The 22740-nt window shown below is 38.6% G+C and overlaps 1 protein-coding gene across 4 annotated transcripts in view; it reads right to left on the bottom strand.

The window, feature by feature from the left end:
• The window catches only part of BCORL1 (BCL6 corepressor like 1), a 137700-nt gene that overhangs the window by 92548 nt on the left and 22412 nt on the right, over positions 1 to 22740 (bottom strand). For all 4 annotated transcript variants that reach the window (XM_053699384.1, XM_053699386.1, XM_053699385.1 and 1 more), the window contains 2 exons: positions 19152 to 21827; positions 7196 to 7343 (listed from right to left, as the gene is read on the bottom strand). In XM_053699384.1, coding sequence (XP_053555359.1) covers positions 7196 to 7343; positions 19152 to 21827 — 2824 coding nt within the window. The remainder of the gene's footprint in view (positions 1 to 7195; positions 7344 to 19151; positions 21828 to 22740) is intronic.

Here is a 22740-nt window from a genome sequence, read left to right as displayed (position 1 = left end):
ATAACAAAGTACAAAAAAACGTTTTAAAATAAAACCGTTACTGTCACTTTAAATTTTAAACTGAACACACTTTATTACTGCAATTGCGAAAAAGTATGAAGGAATTGTTCAAAATTCACCAAAATTTCACCACAGTGTCTTAAAGCCTTAAAAGTATTGCACACCAAATTTGGAAGCTTTAACCCTTAAAATAACGGAACCGGAGCCGTTTTTATATTTAACCCCTTTACAGTCCCTGGTATCTGCTTTGCTGAGACCCAACCAAGCCCAAAGGGGAATACGATACCAAATGACGCCTTCAGAAAGTCTTTTCTATGTATCAGAGCTCCTCACACATGCATCTGCATGTCATGCTTCTCAAAAACAAGTGCGCAATACAGGCGCGAAAATGAGACTCTGCCTATGATTAGGGAAAGCCCCTAGAGAATAAGGTGTCCAATACAGTGCCTGCCGGTTATTTTACAAAATTCCCAAGATTAAAATAATTCCTCAAGGCTATGGAGTATAAAATATGTTTATATATAAATCGATTTAGCCCAGAAAATGTCTACAGTCTTAAAAAGCCCTTGTGAAGCCCTTTTTTTCTGTCTGTAATAAAAATGGCTTACCGGATCCCATAGGGAAAATGACAGCTTCCAGCATTACATCGTCTTGTTAGAATGTGTCATACCTCAAGCAGCAAAAGTCTGCTCACTGTTCCCCCAACTGAAGTTAATTCCTCTCAACAGTCCTGTGTGGAACAGCCATCGATTTTAGTAACGGTTGCTAAAATCATTTTCCTCTTACAAACAGAAATCTTCATCTCTTTTCTGTTTCAGAGTAAATAGTACATACCAGCACTATTTTAAAATAACAAACTCTTGATTGAATAATAAAAACTACAGTTAAACACTAAAAAACTCTAAGCCATCTCCGTGGAGATGTTGCCTGTACAACGGCAAAGAGAATGACTGGGGAAGGCGGAGCCTAGGAGGGATCATGTGACCAGCTTTGCTGGGCTCTTTGCCATTTCCTGTTGGGGAAGAGAATATCCCACAAGTAAGGATGACGCCGTGGACCGGACACACCTATGTTGGAGAAATATATATTTTTAGTTTGCCTTGTTACTAGTAATCAGCTTCAATGAATCACCAATATACTTATAAAATATATACACAAACATTACATTGCTACTGGGAGGTTAATTGCTAGGTCCACCAATCTCTCTGAAAGGGACAGTAAAGTCAAAATTAAACTTTCATGATTTAGATAGAACATGCAATTTCCAATTTACTTCTGTAACCTAATCTGCTTCTTTCAATTGGTTTACTTGGTTGAAAAGCATAACTAGATATATGCAGGAGCAGCAATGCACTACTGGGAGCTAGCTGCTTATTGGTGGCTATACACATATGCCTTTTGTCATTGGCTCAACTAATGTGTTCAGCTAGCTCCCAGTAGTGCACTGCTACTCTTTCGAAAAAGGATGTTAAGAGAACAACGCAAAGTTGATAATAGGAGTAAGCTGAAAATGTGTTAAAATTGTATTCTCTGTCTGTAACATGAAAGACAAAAGTTGGTTTTCATATCCCTTTAAAAGGTCAGTAGTTTATGCAATTACTTAACAGAACTTTGTGTTCCCTTGGTCTTAACAAATTTGCAGTAACTGTGTAATGGAGAACATGTCTGAACCTGTTGAACACCTGTTTTATAATCTGTTTGATACAGTCTACAAGGAGCTAAAAGTAGTGTTGTGGTGTCAGAGGCAAGTGTAATATTTGAGAGACTGGGGCAGATCATGTATACGAGAGGTAAGGTAACCAGGGCAGAAGCTATTTGTATAAACATATTTGCTACCTCCCATACATTGCTCACCTCAAGTGACTCAATTTTATCATTACATCTAAGCTTAAAATATAATTAACTTCCTTCTACACCCATTCATTAAAGCCAGAGTGACTGTCAGTCACTTCTTCCATTTAAACTATTACATCACCAATCTTATTCCACCATTCAGTGTAAATGTAATCATTACAATTTAAATACTTTTTTTTTATTTATTTATTTAGAAAAGAATGAAATGTCAACTCCAATTTTCCTGTGGAAAGCTATATATGTTTGTTATTGTATTTATGACCTACACATGCCTACACCTACAGGGCTGTACAAAATATAAATCGTATGTGATTCAGCTTTAGCTCAGCATCATCCAATAATTATCCTTTGCCTGAATACTTTTCATTCTCTAGCTGTGTTGCAGGAAGATGAGAGAAGTTCTGTTTGAAAGCTTTGCCCATTGAAAAATTAAAAATTGAATTCTTGTTGGTGTCAATGTATGAAGCAGCCAGGAGTCTACAATAGGAAGTGTGATCAGGGATACAGGAAACTCTGTTAACTGCCGGCCACTAACTTCAGCTGGTTATGTAATATCCTGCTGTCACCAAACGCTACAGTCAGACGCGATTCCTTCCTAACAAGGCTGGAATTATCTGTTTGGCAAAGGGTCTAACATATTTACTTAGACCATGTGGCAGAGAAGAAGCCACTGGATCTGAAGAAACCAACTGTTTGCTACAGATAGTTTTTCCCCCAGTTTTCACTTTCAAAGCAACAGCTGCTTTTGATGCAAAAATGAGTTAGAGAGCCTGAAAAAAAGCTAAAAAAATACTGTCCTATTGTATTCAGTAACACAAATCCTCAATCTATGGTAATATGGATGGTCAGCCAAACTAAGACTAGATTTTCACAGTTTGCAAAATCACAACACTCCCTTCTCCCGGTTTGTCCAATAGCATTTTGTGACCTCTGTATCCAGAAAATTAATTTATAAAATAAATTGGGTCAAGTATTTAAGCATAATGAAGTATTAAAGTAACATTATATTGTTGGCACAACTTCAACAGAATGGTTACTATTCACCATGTTTTTCCTCCTGTATCTACCATTCTCATTTACAGGTGCCAGTTGGTGAAGCTCCCCAATCTTTGTAATGGGAACCATCTTAGGGCTAATTTATTCTTTCACCCTGTAACAGAATTAGCGAACATTCATAGAATAATGTTGTTGGGGTTTTCACAGCTGTATTGTGCCCTTTAGGTTAGCACGTGCTAAAAACAGCGGGACGGTTACCATTTTTATACGGTTTAAAAGTTACATAGCCTGTATAAATGTATAAAGAGGACACATAAAACACATAAAGCTATATAGCCATTCCAAAAATGTAAAGCTCTCATCACACACACTAAGTGGAAATGCACAATACAGCTGTAAAAAAGCTGATCTTTGAATGTGCACTAATTCTGTCACAGAATACCTAAGTTCCAAGATGGAGTAAGACCAACTGGCACCATTAAGGGCTAGATTTATTAAGCCCCTACGGCAGCAAGTTCTCACAAGAACTTGCTCGCCGTGATTTATCAAGCAGCGGTCACCAGACCACTGCTTCCCTAAGCTCTTCGCCACCTCTAAACTGCGAAATTCAATCTCCTTGGTCGGACGACAGCTCCTGCCCTCGCGTGATTGGTTGTGCGCGGGCAGGGGGCGGGATTGCACGCGAGCGCAAAATTGCGCTCGTGTGCAATGTTAATTACCTACGGGTAATTTCCCCCCGCCACAGGCGAACTGAGGCGTACAGGGGCGTGTATACTTGCCCCTGTACGCCTCAGCTATGATAAATCTAGCCCTAAGCGTTAAAAGAAGAATGGCTTTGAAGAGAAGGGGGGAAGGGACTACAGTATCCATGTTATTGTAGTTTACCCACCAGGTTAAAAATGTTCCTTTAAAGAAGTAATAATGAACTGGTTAATGTTATCTATGTGTTAAATACCATTACATGTACATCGATTTGATGTTTTTAGAAAAACAATATAATAAAGTATCATTATCAATTAAAAACCTTCCACTTATACTACAGACAGCACCATAGCACATACAAACAGAGGATATTTTCTACCGAAAACATTACATGGCAGCATCAAGAAAAGTCTTCATAGACATGGCCTAAGTATTTTAAACAAGGTTCAGCCAATGCAAAAAAAAAAATTTTGAGCGGGGGTAATTAACCATTAAAGGGACTGTCAACGCAAAACATTTTATTGTTTAAAAAGATAGATAATCCCTTTCTTACCCATTCCACAGTTTTGCATAACCAACACAGTTATATTAATATACTTTTTACTTCTGTGATTACCTTGTATCTAAGACTCTTCTGACAGCCCCCCAATCACATGACTTTATCTATTGACTTGCATTTAAGTAAATTAGTGCTGTATTGTTAGAATCCACAGGCGTGAGCTCAATGTTATCTATATGGCTCACATGAACTAGCACTCCCCAGTTGTGAAAAGCTAATACAAAACATGTGATCAAGGAGCTGGCTTTAGTGACTTAGAAACAGACAGAAATTTAGAGGCTTAAAAGGTTAAAAAGTATATTAATATAACTATGTTTTTTGTGCACAGCTAGGGAATGGGTAGCAAAGGCATTATCTATATTTTTAAACAATTTTGGTGTTGACTGTTCCTTTAAAGGAACATAAAGGTGCAAAAGGAAAACACTTATATGTTAGAACATTTTATTTTTTTAATTATGGCTTGCATATAACTATGTATTTAACCCCTGCAAACACATAGTAGAAGTCAGTTTCAGAAAACCAATGCATTACTGGGAGTTTGTTGAACACATCTACTAAGCAAAGGACAAGAGATAAATGTGTGCAACTACCAACCACCAGTTAGCTCCCAGTAGTGCACTGCTGGTGCTGAGGATATGTACATACAGTACTGTGCAAACGTTTTAGGTAGGTGTGAAAACATGCTGTAAAGCAAAAATGTTTTTTTATCAATTAACAAAATGCAAAGTGAGTGAACATAACACAAATCTAAATACAGTCAATATTTGGTGTGACCGCCCATTGCTTTCAAATCAGCAGCAATTCTTCTAGGTACACCTGCCACTCGTCTCTCCTAATTCTTTTGGAACTCTCTTCAGCATTTGATAACCACCTCCTCGTACAAGATCTTCAATATTTTCGTATCATGGCCTCTTTTATGGTCTCCTTCCTGCCATTCAATTACTCATAGAGTATCAATGACACATCCTTTGATTCCCTGTGTGGAAGTACCACAAGGCTCAGCTTTCCCATAGAAAACAAGTTTCTATAAAATGTCAACTCATTGATGAGACCCAAATTTATATCTCCCTTATTCACACAATACAAGACTCTCCTTACTCAACCAAGTCACTGCAATTGCCTTCTGGATATCTTCCACCTATTAACAGCTTAAAGGGACAGTCTACTTGAAAATGATTATTACTTAAAAAGATAGATAATCCATTTATTACCAGTTTTGCATAACCAACACTGTTATATTAATATACTTTTTGCCCCTGTGATTGATTACCTTGTATCTAAGCCTCTGCAGACAGCCCCCTTTTTTCGGTTCTTTTGCCAGACTTGCATTTTAGCCAGTGTTGACTCATAATTAACTCCACAAGAGAGAGCACAATGTTATCTATATGACAAACATTAACTAACACTGTGAAAAGCTAATACAAAGCACGAAGATAAAAGGTTGCCTCAAAGGGCTTGGAAATTAGCATATGAGCCTACCTAGGTTTAGCTTTCAACAAAGAATACCAATAGAACAAAGCAAACGTAATGATAAAAGTAAATTGGAAAGTTGTTTAAAATTAAATGCCCTATCTGAATCATGAACGCTTAATTTTGATTTGACTGTCCCTTTAACAACCCAAAAAAAAAAAAAATATTTCCCCTGCCTTGCATTGACAACTGTAACCTGCTCCTTAGTGACAAATATCTTTCCCTTCCCCAGTTTGTTATGAATGCCTTAACTGCAGCAAAATATCTTTGTCAGCCCATACACTGGTTCTCTATACTTCACTGAATTAAACTTAAAATACTTTCCACGATAAAAAAAATCACCAAACAATCTTCCATCCAACTAGATTTCCAAATTAATCTCCAGGTACTCCCCAAAACTTACATTTATCCTGCTCCATCCCCGCCTCCACTCTTTCCCATTTCTAAGGCTTCTTTTGGTCACACCTACAGTTTTAATGCAAACAGAAGGTATATCTGTATGCTTATATCCTTTGTAAATCTCATATTCAATGCCTATTATTTTGACAGAATTTAATTTTTTCAGCCAATATTTTATACATTGGGGTAGATTTAACATACTCCGGGCGGACATAATTCACTATAGCGAATCATGTCCGCCCTGCATCGCTAAATGACGACAGCATACGCTGTCAGCATTTAACACTGCACAAGCAGTTCTGGTGAACTGCTTGTGCAATGCCGCCCCCTGCAGATTTGCTACCAATCGGCCACTAGCAGGGGGTGTTAATCAACCCGATCATATACGATCGGGCGGATTGATGTCCGCAGCCTCAGAGCAAGCTGACGAGTTAAGGAGCAGCGGTCTTAAGAACGCTATTTCTTAACTCCTGTTTCCGGCGAGCCTGAAAGCTCACGCGGATACAGAAACATTGGGGTAAAATACGGAGATTGTTAACCCCTTGACTTGTTGCACGTTATTGGCCTTTTACAGGTAACTTTAAATTCCAGCATTGTATTGTATTAAAAAAAAATAAAAAAAATACAGTTCAATCAGAGTGCATAGCCTAGTTAAAAACTACTAAAGTTCAGCCTTGTAATCTATTCTTGGCACCATTTATTAGTAACCAGAGTATGTAACAACTGGGCTTTGGGCTGCAAATAATAACTCCTTAATGATCTTGGGTATTTTACGTATATAAAAGGCCAAAGTTTGAATTTAGTTTTTGCAATGCAATTGTTACAGCCTGACTGTTTAACAGGGCTGTAAGGGTAGCACCCAATGAGGCGGGTTGCCCACTGGCACCCTGCAGATGCACTATGACCAAGGTGTTAAAAAACAACCCTGGTGTTATAAACAATATGTGCCCTATGAAGCAAACCTTTAGATCACCTGGATGATTTTAAACAAAAGCAAGGTCATTAGCGCCCAGCAATGAGAGGTATATAAATGTGTCCAGATGAAAGCCAACTAGTTGAGAGGACATCTGTATTTACCACCAGTTACAGTAAACTAAGGTGATACAACTACATCCCCTCAGACACTTGCCAAATCCAGGTCTAGCAGTTAGACAACTTGACTAGTATTCTCTGCCATCTCCTTTATTGACACAAACATAACTAACTTCTTATTACCTCTGTCCAGCTCTGGGTCCAGGGGCTCACACTTGATAGCTTTCCTCCTCCGTCTCCTTGGCCGACCAACTGATGACTCCTTTTCAGATCTTGTAATCTTATGTTCTCGTTTCCCTGTTGCTTGAGTGACGGCTGGCTGTTTTCTCCGCTGGAAGATAGATACAATATCAGTGGCTGAAAACCCACTCAGATGTGGTTGAGAAAAATCCCCCTGAACACACTCAAGCTCCTTTACAATCTAAAATTCCAACGAACAATGCTGCATTACAAGTGGCGAATGCAGACAAATTTCTCTGCTTGTGAACTTGTCCACCTGCAGCCTGATAACTTTCCCATTGAACAAATTTAAAACATTGCATACAGAACATTATTATTTGTCTCAGTTTCTAACATTTTTATGTACAGAAATATAAACAAAGCAATATATCATCTGAATTTTACCTATATTTAGCCACTATATATATATATATATATATATATATATATATATATATATATATATATATATATATATATATATATATATATATATATCCATATATATCCAATGGCAACCTAAATTTCTTGCGGGCAAGTAAAATTTTTAAGTTACCAGCCCGAGCGGAGACCTGACATTTTAAGTGGGATATAAGAAGCAATAATAAAAAATGTCAAATTGCCTTTCACATATGCGCACACACGGGAAAGGAGGGTAGAAAGGGGGGGTTCTTTCTGTTAAATGCATTCAAAGACCTCCCCTTATCTCCATGACTCTTGGTCTCTTCCTTGTCAGTTGCTACTTCCCACCCCTAAAGTTATCTGCGCGGGAAGAGATCTTGTTAGAGCGGTGAGTGTTTCTTCTCCGTGTATGAATGAAGTATGGGTTAAAGTGACTATATAGTTATGGTAGGCAGCTTGCTCACGTACATTATGCTGAGGTAATCCAGGGTCCTCTGCAGTACTTCAGCACAATGTACACGATCAAGCTTTTCTGAATGCTATTAATGCTCCAAAAACTGACTTTACCAATTAGTAGAGAACATACCATCTCCATGCACCCAGTCAAATCTGCTAGTGCGGCACTGACAGTCGCGCTAGTAGTTGAAAGGAAGCTGGGAAGAAAGGGGGGGGGGGGGGGAAGTATTTTTAAAATGCTCGTTATGTCACTGTTCATTGTCCAGCTAAATGCAGTACCGCTCACAGCGCTATAGGGTGAAGGGTGGCAGCATTAAATATATTTAGTCAATCATAACCCCCCACATATGCTGAAGTAAAAAAAAAAGCTCAATTATATCTTTTTTTCCTTAGGGGGAAAAAATCAAGACGTACATACAGTATTACAAAGATAATATCCCTGTTTTTTTATACCTAGTGATAGAAAAATATTTTCTAAAGTTAAAGCCTTTTTATTAAGTCCCAAATATTAAGCAGCTTTGCTTTGAGGGATTACAAAAACACTATTTATATTGCCTTTTTACATAAGATATATACACACTACATGCAGATACGCACGGGCGACTAAAGTTTCTTGCGGGCTGGTAAGTTGTGTCATTTACTAGCCTGGTGGGCGAGGGGAGTTTTTGGGTATTCATAGGCCCTGTATATATATATATATATATATATATATATATATATATATATATACACACACACACACAATAGTGTAAAAAATAAAGAGTTGTTTGCTTTAAATTTCAAATCCAGTGAGTGCTGCTTCCCTACCACAACTTCTGTATGGATTCTTTTGAGATGTTATTTTCCAAGCTGGACACCCTGGTAACTAACCATTAAGTGAGAGTGCCTGCCTTTTTCAATTATATATATATATATATATATATATATATATACACATACATACATACATACACACATATACATATACACACACATACATCAACACACACACAGTATATATAGATAGATAGAAAATACCATAAGTAACGAATCCTCCCTCCAAGGTCAGCCACCTGGGTGCAGCAAAGCTAATAGCAGTCCAAAAAATCTTGAGAGTGCAACTTTGTTTTTTGGGAAAATATATATATATATATATATATATATATATATATATATATATATATATATATATATGAAGCTCTCATCCTATTGTCTGATTTGAATTTAAAGAATCAAATCAGCCAATAGGAATGCAAGGTACGCCATTTTGAAATGGCTACCTTGCATTCAACTTGAGTGTACGGCGGTGACCGTATGAAGAGGACGCTCCGCGCAGGATGGGACCAGCTTCCAGGATGGCTCAGCGCCACCGGGATGAAGATAGAAGACGCCCCCGGGATGGATAAAGATATCGCTGCCTGGATAAAGACTTCTCGCACCCTGGATGGAGATGGATGTCCGGACTTCAGGAACCGTGAGTAGATATTCTGGGGTTAGCGTTATTTTTATTTTTTTGGGGGGTGGGTTTCTTTTATTTAGATTAGGGCTTTTGTAAAAGAGCTGAATGCCCTTTTAAGGGCAGTGAAAAAGAGCTGAATGCCCTTTTAAGGGCAATGCCCATACAAATACCCCTTTAGGGGCAATGAGTAGCTAAGGGGGTTGGTTGGGTGGTGGGTTTTACTGTTGGGGGGACTTTGTATTTTTTTTTTTACAGGTAAAAGAGCTGTTAAACTTAGGGAAATGCCATACAAAAGGCCCTTTTAAGGGTTATTGGTAGTTTATTGTAGGCTAGGGAGTGGTTTTATTTTGGGGGGCTTTTTTATTTTTATAGGGCTATTAGATTAGGTGTAATTGTTTTTATTTTTGATAATTTTGTTTATTTTTGTAAGCTTAGAGTTTTATTTATTTTTCGTAATTTAGTGTTTATTATTTTTTGTAATTTTAGATTTTTTAATTTTTCTCGTAGCGTTAGTTTTTTTTTAAATTTGTTAATTTAGATTTTTTAATTGGTAGTATTTTTTAATTTTATTAAAAAAGTAATGTTAGTTTACTTTATAGTTTAATGTTAGGTTTATTTTTATTTCACAGATAAGTTTTTATTTATTTAAATGAAGTTATATTGTAATTTTAATTTAAAGTTAGGGGGGTATTCGGTTTAGGGGTTAATAGTTTAATTTAGTGTTTTGCAATGTGGGAGGCCAGAGGTTTAGGGGTTATTAACTTTATTATAGTGGTGGCGATGTTGGCAAGCGGCGGATTAGGGGTTAATATATTTAAATAGTGTTGGCGATGTGGGTGGGCGGCAGATTAGGGGTTATTAGGTTCATTTAATAATCGCAATGTGGGTGGGCGGCAGATTAGGGGTTAATAAGTTTTAAATAGTGTTTGCGATGCAGGAAGGTGGCGGTTAAGGGGTTAATAGCTAGTTTATGGGTATAAGTGTACTTTATAACAGTTTAGTTATGAGTTTTGTGAAACATTTTTGTTTTGCAAAATTCATAACTACTGCTCTCAGATGGCAGTATGGATCGTGTCTGAATAACGCAAGCATTTTAGCCTGAACGCACAACCTGTAATACCGGCGCTATGAAAATCCCACACAAAAACGTAATTTTTTGAGTGTGGAATAGACGTTACAGGCTAAAATGTTTGCGGTATAGCTATACGACACTACTCGTAATATGCGTTCCATTTATTTTTTCAGCATTAAAAGCCATACCGCAACAGTTGTAATCTAGCCGATTGTCCTTGAGGGCACATAGTGTGAGTGCGGTTTTTATGGTGGGGATCTTTTACCACTTTTAAATAAATAGTATTACGCTACTTGCGGCTTTTGTCTCTTTACTTTATCTTTATACCGGGTGCATGGAGCCTGAAGGGATACCATACTCCTAAAGACACTAAGAAAGACAAGCGCAACACAGCAGTCACCACGCAGGGTGTACACGGATTAAACATACTGAATAAGCGCCAACACCTATTTCTACCACATATCTTGTTTTGCATAGGTCTCTTTAAGCCCTATGTACTTTATTTTGTTTAGCAGCATTTTTGGTATACTGTAATCCATTTCCATGTCTACAATACCTTTAATAGTACTGATTGCAACCACATTTTACACATATACAGTCATGGCCAAAAATATTGGCACCCCTGCATTTCTGTCAGATAATGCACCACTTCGCCCAGAAAATTGTAGCAATTACAAATGTTTAGGCATTTTCATGTTTATTTCTTTTGTTTGTATTGGTATTGACACAAAAAAAGTGGAGAGAAAAAAAAGCCAAATCTGACACATTCCACGCAAAACTCCAAAAATTGACTGGACAAAATTATAAGAAATAATTGCATTCCAAGTTTGTGATGCTCCTGTAATTTGTAATTAAACTCACCTGTATCAATTAATAGGTGCTGACAATATGGAAATCCCATTGGCAACCAGTTAAATGGTGAAAAATTGACTCAACCTTTCGGTTGTGTGTCTCTGTGTGCAACACTGAGCATGGAGAAAAGAAAAAGCAGCAAAGCATTGTCTGAGGATTTGAGAACAAAAATTGTGGAAAAGCATGGACCATCTCAAGGTTACAAGTCCATCTCCAGAAATCTTAATGTTCTTGTGTCCACTGTGCGCAACCTTGTCAAGAAGTTTACAGCCCATGGCACTATACCTAATCTCCCTGGACTTGGATGAAAGAGAAAAATTGATCAAAGATTGCAACAAAGGATTGTTTCAAATGGTGGATAAAGAACCCCAATCAAATTCCAGACAAATTCAAGCTGACCTTCAGGTACAGGGTACAAATGTGTCAGCTCGCACTAAACAAAATCACAGCTTTTTGGTATAGCCCATCATTCTACTGTTTTCAGAAAAAGAAATGAGGCTTTAAAAGAAAAGAATACAGCCCCTACAGTCAAACATGGTGGAGGTTCACTGATGTTTTGGGGTTGCTTTGCTGCTTCAGGCACTGGATGTCTTGATTGTGTGCATAGAATTATGAAATCTAAAGACTACCAAATAATTCTGTGGTGCAATGTAGGGCCCAGTGTCAGAAAGTTGGGTCTCCGTCAGCAGGACACTGATCCAAAGCACACGTCAAAAAGCACCCAGAAATGGTTTAAGACAAAGTGCTGGAGAGTACTGAACTGGCCAGCAATGAGTCTAGATCTCAATCCCATAGAGCACATGTGGAGAGATCTCAAAACAGCAGTTGGGAAAAGGAACCCTTCCAATCTGAGAGACCTGGAGAAGTTGGTGAAAGAAGAGTGGTCCAAAATTCCAGTAAATAGGTGTAAGAAACTCACTGATTGTTACAGGAAGCAATTGATTTCAGTTATTTTTTCCAAGGGGTGTGCTATCAAAGATTAAATTGAGGGTGCCAATAATTTTGACCAGTCCATTTTTGGAGTTTTGCATGGAATGTGTCAGATGTGGCTTCTTTTTTTCCTTCACTTTTTTGTGTCATACCAATACAAACAAAATAAATAAACATGTAATTGCTACAATTTTCTGGGCGAGGTGGTGCATTATCTGACAGAAATGCAGGGGTGCCAATATTTTTGGCCATGACTGTATATAACATAATACTTGTGCATAATATCGACACAGCTTGCTTCTGGCTAGAAGAATTCAACTATGTATATGTGTACACATGCTTATGTGTGCCTAATATAAAGAGACCCAGAGGCAGAACATTTTTTTACTTTCTGCAATAGGATTTTTTTTAAGTGAAAAACTTTCTGCAGGTCATTTTGAAATTAACACACAACCTCACACACAGACACATACTCACTCTCAGCCTCACACACACACACTCTGGGTAGAATTTGTCATTTGTTTCTCTTAAAAAAAATAATTGTATATATATATATATATATATATATATATATATATATATATATACACACATATATACATACACACACATTATATATATATATATATATATATATATATACACACTGTGTGCAGAATTATTAGGCAAATGAGTATTTTGACCACATCATCCTCTTTATGCATGTTGTCTTACTCCAAGCTGTATAGGCTCGAAAGCCTGCTACCAATTAAGCATATTAGGTGATGTGAATCTCTGTAATGAGAAGGGGTGTGGTCTAATGACATCAACACCCTATATCAGGTGTGCATAATTATTAGGCAACTTCCTTTCCTTTGGCAAAATGGGTCAAAAGAAGGACTTGACAGGCTCAGAAAAGTAAAAAATAGTGAGATATCTTGCAGAGGGATGCAGCACTCTTAAAATTGCAAAGCTTCTGAAGCGTGATCATCGAACAATCAAGCGTTTCATTCAAAATAGTCAACAGGGTCGCAAGAAGCATGTGGAAAAACCAAGGCGCAAAATAACTGCCCATGAACTGAGAAAAGTCAAGCGTGCAGCTGCCAAGATGCCTCTTTCCACCAGTTTGGCCATATTTCAGAGCTGCAACATCACTGGAGTGCCCAAAAGCACAAGGTGTGCAATACTCAGAGACATGGCCAAGGTAAGAAAGGCTGAAAGACGACCACCACTGAACAAGACACACAAGCTGAAACGTCAAGACTGGGCCAAGAAATATCTCAAGACTGATTTTTCTAAGGTTTTATGGACTGATGAAATGAGAGTGAGTCTTGATGGGCCAGATGGATGGGCCCGTGGCTGGATTGGTAAAGGGCAGAGAGCTCCAGTCCGACTCAGACGCCAGCAAGGTGGAGGTGGAGTACTGTTTTGGGCTGGTATCATCAAAGATGAGCTTGTGGGGCCTTTTCGGGTTGAGGATGGAGTCAAGCTCAACTCCCAGTCCTACTGCCAGTTTCTGGAAGACACCTTCTTCAAGCAGTGGTACAGGAAGAAGTCTGCATTCTTCAAGAAAAACATGATTTTCATGCAGGACAATGCTCCATCACACGCGTCCAAGTACTCCACAGCGTGGCTGGCAAGAAAGGGTATAAAAGAAGAAAATCTAATGACATGGCCTCCTTGTTCACCTGATCTGAACCCCATTGAGAACCTGTGGTCCATCATCAAATGTGAGATTTACAAGGAGGGAAAACAGTACACCTCTCTGAACAGTGTCTGGGAGGCTGTAGTTGCTGCTGCACGCAATGTTGATGGAGAACAGATCAAAACACTGACAGAATCCATGGATGGCAGGCTTTTGAGTGTCCTTGCAAAGAAAGGTGGCTATATTGTCACTGATTTGTTTTTGTTTTGTTTTTGAATGTCAGAAATGTGTATTTGTGAATGTTGAGATGTTATATTGGTTTTACTGGTAAAAATAAATAATTGAAATGGGTATATATTTGTTTTTTGTTAAGTTGCCTAATAATTATGCACAGTAATAGTCACCTGCACACACAGATATCCCCCTAAAATAGCTATAACTAAAAACAAACTAAAAACTACTTCCAAAACTATTCAGCTTTGATATTAATGAGTTTTTTGGGTTCATTGAGAACATGGTTGTTGTTCAATAATAAAATTAATCCTCAAAAATACAACTTGCCTAATAATTCTGCACTCCCTGTATATATGAATAGTTTTGGAAGTAGTTTTTAGTTTGTTTTTAGTTATAGCTATTTTAGGGGGATATCTGTGTGTGCAGGTGACAATTACTGTGCATAATTATTAGGCAACTTAACAAAAAACAAATATATACCCATTTCAATTATTTATTTTTACCAGTGAAACCAATATAACATCTCAACATTCACAAATATACATTTCTGACATTCAAAAACAAAACAAAAACAAATCAGTGACCAATATAGCCACCTTTCTTTGCAAGGACACTCAAAAGCCTGCCATCCATTGATTCTGTCAGTGTTTTGATCTGTTCACCATCAACATTGCGTGCAGCAGCAACCACAGCCTCCCAGACACTGTTCAGAGAGGTGTACTGTTTTCCCTCCTTGTAAATCTCACATTTGATGATGGACCACAGGTTCTCAATGGGGTTCAGATCAGGTGAACAAGGAGGCCATGTCATTAGATTTTCTTCTTTTATACCCTTTCTTGCCAGCCACGCTGTGGAGTACTTGGACGCGTGTGATGGAGCATTGTCCTGCATGAAAATCATGTTTTTCTTGAAGGATGCAGACTTCTTCCTGTACCACTGCTTGAAGAAGGTGTCTTCCAGAAACTGTCAGTAGGACTGGAAGTTGAGCTTGACTCCATCCTCAACCCCGAAAAGGCCCCACAAGCTCATCTTTGATGATACCAGCCCAAACCAGTACTCCACCTCCACCTTGCTGGCGTCTGAGTCGGACTGGAGCTCTCTGCCCTTTACCAATCCAGCCACGGGCCCATCCATCTGGCCCATCAAGACTCACTCTCATTTCATCAGTCCATAAAAACTTAGAAAAATCAGTCTTGAGATATTTCTTGGCCCAGTCTTGACGTTTCAGCTTGTGTGTCTTGTTCAGTGGTGGTCGTCTTTCAGCCTTTCTTAGCTTGGCCATGTCTCTGAGTATTGCACACCTTGTGCTTTTGGGCACTCCAGTGATGTTGCAGCTCTGAAATATGGCCAAACTGGTGGCAAGTGGCATCTTGGCAGCTGCACGCTTGACTTTTCTCAGTTCATGGGCAGTTATTTTGCGCCTTGGTTTTTCCACACGCTTCTTGCGACCCTGTTGACTATTTTGAATGAAACGCTTGATTGTTCGATGATCACGCTTCAGAAGCTTTGCAATTTTAAGAGTGCTGCATCCCTCTGCAAGATATCTCACTATTTTTGACTTTTCTGAGCCTGTCAAGTCCTTCTTTTGACCCATTTTGCCAAAGGAAAGGAAGTTGCCTAATAATTATGCACACCTGATATAGGGTGTTGATGTCATTAGACCACACCCCTTCTCATTACAGAGATGCACATCACCTAATATGCTTAATTGGTAGTAGGCTTTCGAGCCTATACAGCTTGGAGTAAGACAACATGCATAAAGAGGATGATGTGGTCAAAATACTCATTTGCCTAATAATTCTGCACTCCCTGTGTATATATACACACACACATATATATACATATATATACACACCGTGGATATAAAAAGTCTACACACCCCTTTTAAAATGTCAGGTTTCTGTGATGTAAAAGAATAGACAAAGATAAATCATTTCAGAACTTTTTCCACCTTTAATGTGAGCTATAAATTGTACAACTCAATTGAAAAACAAACTGAAATATTTTAGGTGGAGTGAAGTAAAAATAAAAAAAGTAAAATAACATGGTTGCATACGTGTGCACACCCTTAAACTAATACTTTGTTGAAGCACCTTTTGATTTTATTACAGCACTCAGTCTTTCTGGTAATGAGTCTATCAGCATGGCACATCTTGACTTGGCAAGATTTGCCCACTCTTCTTTGCAAAAACATCTTCTGCGCACAGCCCTCTTCAGACCACCCCACAGATTTTCGATCGGATGCAGGTCTGGGCTCTGGCTGGACCATTACAAAACTTTAATCTTCTTCTGGTGAAGCCATTCCTTTGTTGATTTAGATGTATGCTTTGGGTTGTTGTCATGCTGAACGATGAAGTTCCTCTTCATGTTCAGCTTTCTAGCAGAAGCCTGAAGGCGTTGTGCCAATATTGACTGGTATTTGGAACTGTACATAATTCCCTCTACCTTGACTAAGGCCCCAGTTCCAGCTGAAGAAAAACAGCCCCAAAGCATGATGCTGCCACCACCATGCTTCACTGTGGGTATGGTGTTTTTTGGTGATGTACAGCCAGTACTTGCCAGATATTCCTGCAGCTCCTTTAATGTTGGTGTAGGCCTCCCAGACCAGTTTTCTTCTCGTCTTTTCACCAGTTTTGGAGGGACATCCAGTTCTTGGTAATGGCACTGCTGTGCCACATTTTCTCTACTTGATGATGACTATCTTCACTATGTTCCATGGTATATCTAATGCTTTGGGAATTCTTTTGTACCCTTCTTCTGACTGATACCTTTTAACAATAAGATCCCTCTGATGCTTTGGAAGCGGACCATGGCTTTTGCTGTTGGATGCGACTAAGTAAATGTCAGGACAGACCTATTAGAACAGCTGAACTTTATTTGGGGTTAATCAGAGGCACTTTAAATGATGGCAGGTGTGTACTGACTCCTATTTAACATGATTTGAATGTGAAAACAGCTACATCCAATTCAACAAAGTATAAGTTAAAGGGTGTGCACACTTATGCAACCATGTTATTTTACTTTTTTATTTTTACTTCCCTCCACCCAAAATATTTCAGTTTGTTTTACAATTGAGTTGTACAGTTTATAGGTTACATTAAAGGTGGAAAAAGTTCTGAAATGATTTATCTTTGTCTCATTTTTTTACATCACAGAAACCTGACATTTTAACAGGGGTGTGTAGACTTGTTATATCCGCTGTGTATATATATATATATATATATATATATATATATATATATATATATATATATATATATATATATATACACATACACACACAAACACGCCAATATGATGATTACATTCACCAAAAGTATGTGTGTGTGTGTGTGTAACAATAGGTTTGTTTTCTTAAAAGAAAAAAAACAACAAGCAGCAAACCTACTATTTATTGGGGAAGGAAAGAGTTGCCGTGGCCTTACACTCCTTGGAGGATATTGCAGACGCCACTCCAAGCTGCAGGTGTCCAGAAATAATTATGATCCTGAGCTTTAACTTTTTTTATACCGGCTATGACATCAGATTGTGGGCGTTCTGCAGCGTCCCGGTAACAGCCAGAGAACACCTTTGAAGCCGCTTCCCTTACTTCCTTTATGGTGCCCAGATGGAACCTTACAACCCCATAGCAGATGCTTTGAGTCCATGGACACCGTGGAGCCCTGGGAGTACGCCATGGTTCTGTGTTGACGGGAGGGAAGCTGGGGGAGAGGTTACAATGTATACCGGTGTTCTAAAATTTTCATGGATCCATAGGAATGTGACGCGGTCCTGCATTCCTATGGGTCTGGGAAAATGTTAGAACACCGGTGGTATGCTGCCAGAAAATTAAATAAAGGCGATATTGCATGAAAGAAACCTGTTAAATAAAACGTAAATTAAAAAAAACAAAAACATTTTTAAGTGCAAGCCCAAATTTTCCTGTGCTCCTTTCTGCAGACATTCTGCATTTTCTGCGATGACATTGCAGATCACAGTATGTTCTGCCTTGGGGTAAAGAGAGCCTGCACCTGCTTGACTTTAAAGGGACATACAGCTCAAAAATGTCTTCCATGATTTAGACAAAGCATAGAATTTACTTCTATTATCAAATTTGCTTTGTTCTGATGATATTCTTTGTTGAAGAGATATCTAGATAAGTAGCGTGCACATGTCTGGAGCACTACTTGTCAGGAAATAGAGCTGCCATCTAGTGCTCTTGCTAACATTCTTGCAAAGCTGCTGCCTAATAGTGCTACAGACAAGAGCATGCTCCTGAGCTTACCTTCCAGCTTTTCAACAAAGGATAACATTTATGCAAGAGAGTGTACACACACACACATTATATATATATATATATATATATATATATATATATATATATATATATATATATATATATATATATATATATATATATATATATCATAATAAAAACCCAAATGGACATGAAACTTCATTTTTTTATTTTGTGATTCAGATAGAGCACATAACTTTAAACAACTATCTAATTTACTTCAATTATCGATTTTTCTTTGTTTTCTTGGTATCTTTTGTTGAAAAGCAGGGACCTACACTCAGGAGGGTGCTTGTGTCTGGAGCACTTATATGGCAGCAGTTTTGCAAGAATGATATTCATTTACAAGAATACTAGATGGCAACACTATTTCCTGCCATATAGCAGACACCTACCTAGGTTTCTCTTCAACAAAGAATATCAACACATGAACAAAGCAAATTTAATCAAAATAAGTTAATTGGAATCTTTTTTTAAATTGTATGCTCAAGACATTTTTTGGGTTTCACACACAAACATACATATAGATAAATATGCATATGTGTTTGTGTATATAGAATATAAATAGACAGACATACGTACACAAATATCTGTTTTTAATAAATTACATAACTGTGTAGTAACAATGCCACTTACCTTTCGCTTGTGAGGTTCTTGAACAGTTTTATGTAACTCTTCCTCTCTGTGCTTTATTCTACATTTTGACTTCTGTTGAACTGGCTTGGTTAATCCTATGTCCTCTAAACGCCTGGAACGTCCCCTTAACCCAGGTTCTTTCTTAATCCTTTTCTTTATTTTTGGAATAGCTAGTATGTCCACCGGTGTCCAATGTGTACTATTACAGGAGGGAATGCAGCCAAAAGCCTCATCATCATCTACCCTTTCAATTTTGACTTTACTCAAGTCTACCTCTTGGACAATGTGTGGTGTATCTGTGCTGTGCCCTTTCTTAAAGTTCCGTTTACGAGGAGTGGGCTGATTATGTGAAATCTCAGTCCCTGAACCATTTTTGCTACAGTCTTGACCCAACAAAGAAAGACCATAGGTGTCTTTTTGCTGAATGAATGAATCTTTCTGTTGAGCGATTAAAGATTGGTCGTATGTCATATAAGTAGCCAATACTTTATTTTTAGGTTTGGTGTCCCCAAATGGCTTTCGAGTGCAAGATAACTTAGGACGCATTTTTTCACCTTTGCTATTATGATCATTGGAGCTTGTGTTTAAAGCACTGTTTCCATTTGTACTTTGTAAACGGTTATCAGCACAAGCTACGTTCTTTACAGGGCTTGGCTGAAGGAACATTACAGGGTTCACTGTAGATGGTTTCGGTGCAAGCAGAGTTTTATTAGAATGTGATTTCTGTGGCTTGGAGATCAAGTCTGTTGGCTTTCCCTTCACTCCCATATCATTCTCAGGGCTTGATGCTGCCATATTTTTCTGCTGAGCATCAGGAAGATTCTCACTGACAGTTTTTTGAGGTGATATATTGGTCTCAGCTGGAAGAATGTTGGGAAACAAGGTATACTCTCCAATGGGAAGTCTGTGAGGAATACCTTGATTTGAATGAAGTGTTCCAGTGGCTGGTATGCCAATGGAAAGCAGAGAAGTCTGATGGTATGGAGACCAACTAACTGGCAGAACCTGAGCATTGTTGGGCTTCCCATTTAAGGGACATTTTGAGTGCATATTTCCATGCCCAGCTAAAGACCACTCCTTTGGTGGACAAAAAGATGTCACTTGTCCATGAATGTACCTCTTGGCTGTAGAATGCTGTCCATCTATATTTGTATGGCTGCCTTTCTTGCCACATGGTCCTGAGTTCTTTGGCTCTCCCTGGTCAATAATTGAAATTGGCTCCTGTTTGGCCAAATGTCGGGAGTCTGTGTTGAGGCTCATGTTAGAGTCTTTGTTCAGCAACATAGAGGCAGGCACTGGGTTAGCTACTCCTACATAAGTACCAGGTATAGTGCTAAGGAGGGCAGCAGAGTTTTTAATCCAAGACCCAGAAGTTCCCAATATTTGTGAGGATCCTGGATCTCCATTTCTTAAGAACTCAGGGAACATTACCAAAGGGGGTGCAGCACGAAAGTTCTGGCCAGCACTGCTGCTGGTGAAGCTGTTCTGTGTGGGACGCTGAGAACTGCAATCAGATCTTGACAGCACTGTGGATAGTGAGGCTTTACCACTAGTGTGTACTGGGGTTAACACTGGCATTGGGGGAGTTTTGCGTTGGTTGGGTGGTGTGTGTTTATGTCGGTGAGATTTAGAGGACAGATCAAGGGGCATTTCACAAGAATCTTGAGGTGACACAATCTCTCTTTCAAGCTGTGGAGGGGATTTTAATGGAGAAACAGATGAAGATGCAGAATCATTTACTGGCTGTGTAAGTGAGGATGCCCTGGCATAAGATACAGTAAGAGGGCTTACATTAACTGCAGGGTGGGAGGGATGTGAAGAAAGAATTGATATAGCGGAGGAAGAAGTATCACTGCAGATTGATGAACTTTCTACAACTGAGGTAATGCTATTGCTGTCAAGGGATGAACTGGATGAGGATGTGCTGGCTGGTTTATTCAATTCTAGAGAAATCACTTTGGGATCAGTGGTTAAGGGCCTACCTAAAGAAGAAGCAAAAGCATGTGAATGCAGTTCTGAAGGTGTTATTATGCTTGGTATGCATCTCTCCTGCAGATAGGGGGGCAACACAGGAAGGGTAAGAGCTGGTGTCACCCCAAGGGTGGTTGGTAAGGTAGTTACACTTAGAGGTTGCCCACAGTTTTGGGGAGGGATGTAAACCAAAGGCTGGCTTTGGGCTAGAACAGTTCCACTTGGAAAGGACAGAGGAAGTTTCTGCATGTTAGGGACCTGAGTGGTGGAGAAGCAGATTCTGCTCATAGCAAAAGGAGCAAGGGTGTTAAAACTGGAGGAAACTACAGTGTGAGAAGCCTCCATTGGTTGACCAGCTACTTGTATGCCAGCATTCAACACTGTGTTTTGCTTCCCAGAATGTTCCGCATCAGCAGGCTGTAAAGAATGATGTTCAACTCCAGAAGCTTTCTCTGAAGCTGGAGTCCTAGCAGCTTCTATTCTTTTGCTGCCTGAATTTGTAGTTCCTTGTGTGGTTGTATCCAACATGATGGGTCTTTGTCTGCTCTCTAAGCGAGATGTATTATCACAGGTTTGGAGGATTGTTGACTCTCCTACAGGATCTGGGGGCTTCTCCTCAAGTTTTTGCCCAGTTTTTACCTCCACACCTCCATCTTCCTGCAGCATCAGGGCATCACTTTGGTTGGTTGCTGGTGTGAACTCCACCTTCAGAAAAAAAAGGGGAAAAAAGTTAGAAGACTAAATCAACAGAAGGCAGTAACTCAATTACATTTAAGGTAGTGCTTGACAAATTCATTAAAAAACTAGGAGCCAGTCCAAAAAGTTAAGGGATATGAAACCCAAATTCTTTCTTTCTTGAGTCAGATAGAGCATGCAATTTTAAGCAACTTTCTAATTTTCTCCTGCTACAGTTAGCCACCTTTTTCTTATTATTTTTTTATTTTTTAATACTAATCATTAAAAGTCAAAATAAACTTTTATGATTGAGATAGAGCATGCAGTTCTAAGACACTTTCCAATTGACTTCCATTAGCAAATTTTGCAGTTTTTTTATATTCAATTCTGGGGAACAAGATCCTACTGAGCATGTGCACAAGTTCACAGGGTATATGTATACTAGGTTGTGATTGGCTGATGTCTGTCACATGATAAAGAGGGCTGGAAAATGGGAGAAAAATGTAATTTACCAGAAACAAAATCTACTGCTTATTTCCATTAAGAGTAGGTGTTAAATTATTGTCTTTTTATTATTTACTTGTTAATTATGCAATTCTACTGTATTTATTGCTCCTTTAACTTTGGACCATTCTTAATCCACAAGAATGTGAAAACACTTTACCAAACTATAGTGCAAAGTATGTGTGTATATCTCTAATATATACATATTTTCTACTGTTAGGATAATAAATATGCTTTTGTGCTTAAATAGGTCAATGTCCTGTAGTGATTTATTTCTAATTGCAGTTCACTAATCTCTTGGGGGTCCCTTTTTGAAATATTAGGCTCTATTTATCCATTTGGCAGTGGCTGCTGCTTCAGAGGTCCATCGCTTCCGGTTTGCCTGAAACAAAAGTTAGTGGTCAAGACCACTGCTCCTTAAAGGGACACTGAAAACAAT

This window comes from Bombina bombina, chromosome 1 (genome assembly GCF_027579735.1).
Source record: "Bombina bombina isolate aBomBom1 chromosome 1, aBomBom1.pri, whole genome shotgun sequence".
Taxonomy (NCBI): Eukaryota; Metazoa; Chordata; class Amphibia; order Anura; family Bombinatoridae; genus Bombina; species Bombina bombina.
This window is presented reverse-complemented; position numbering and strand designations above follow the sequence as displayed.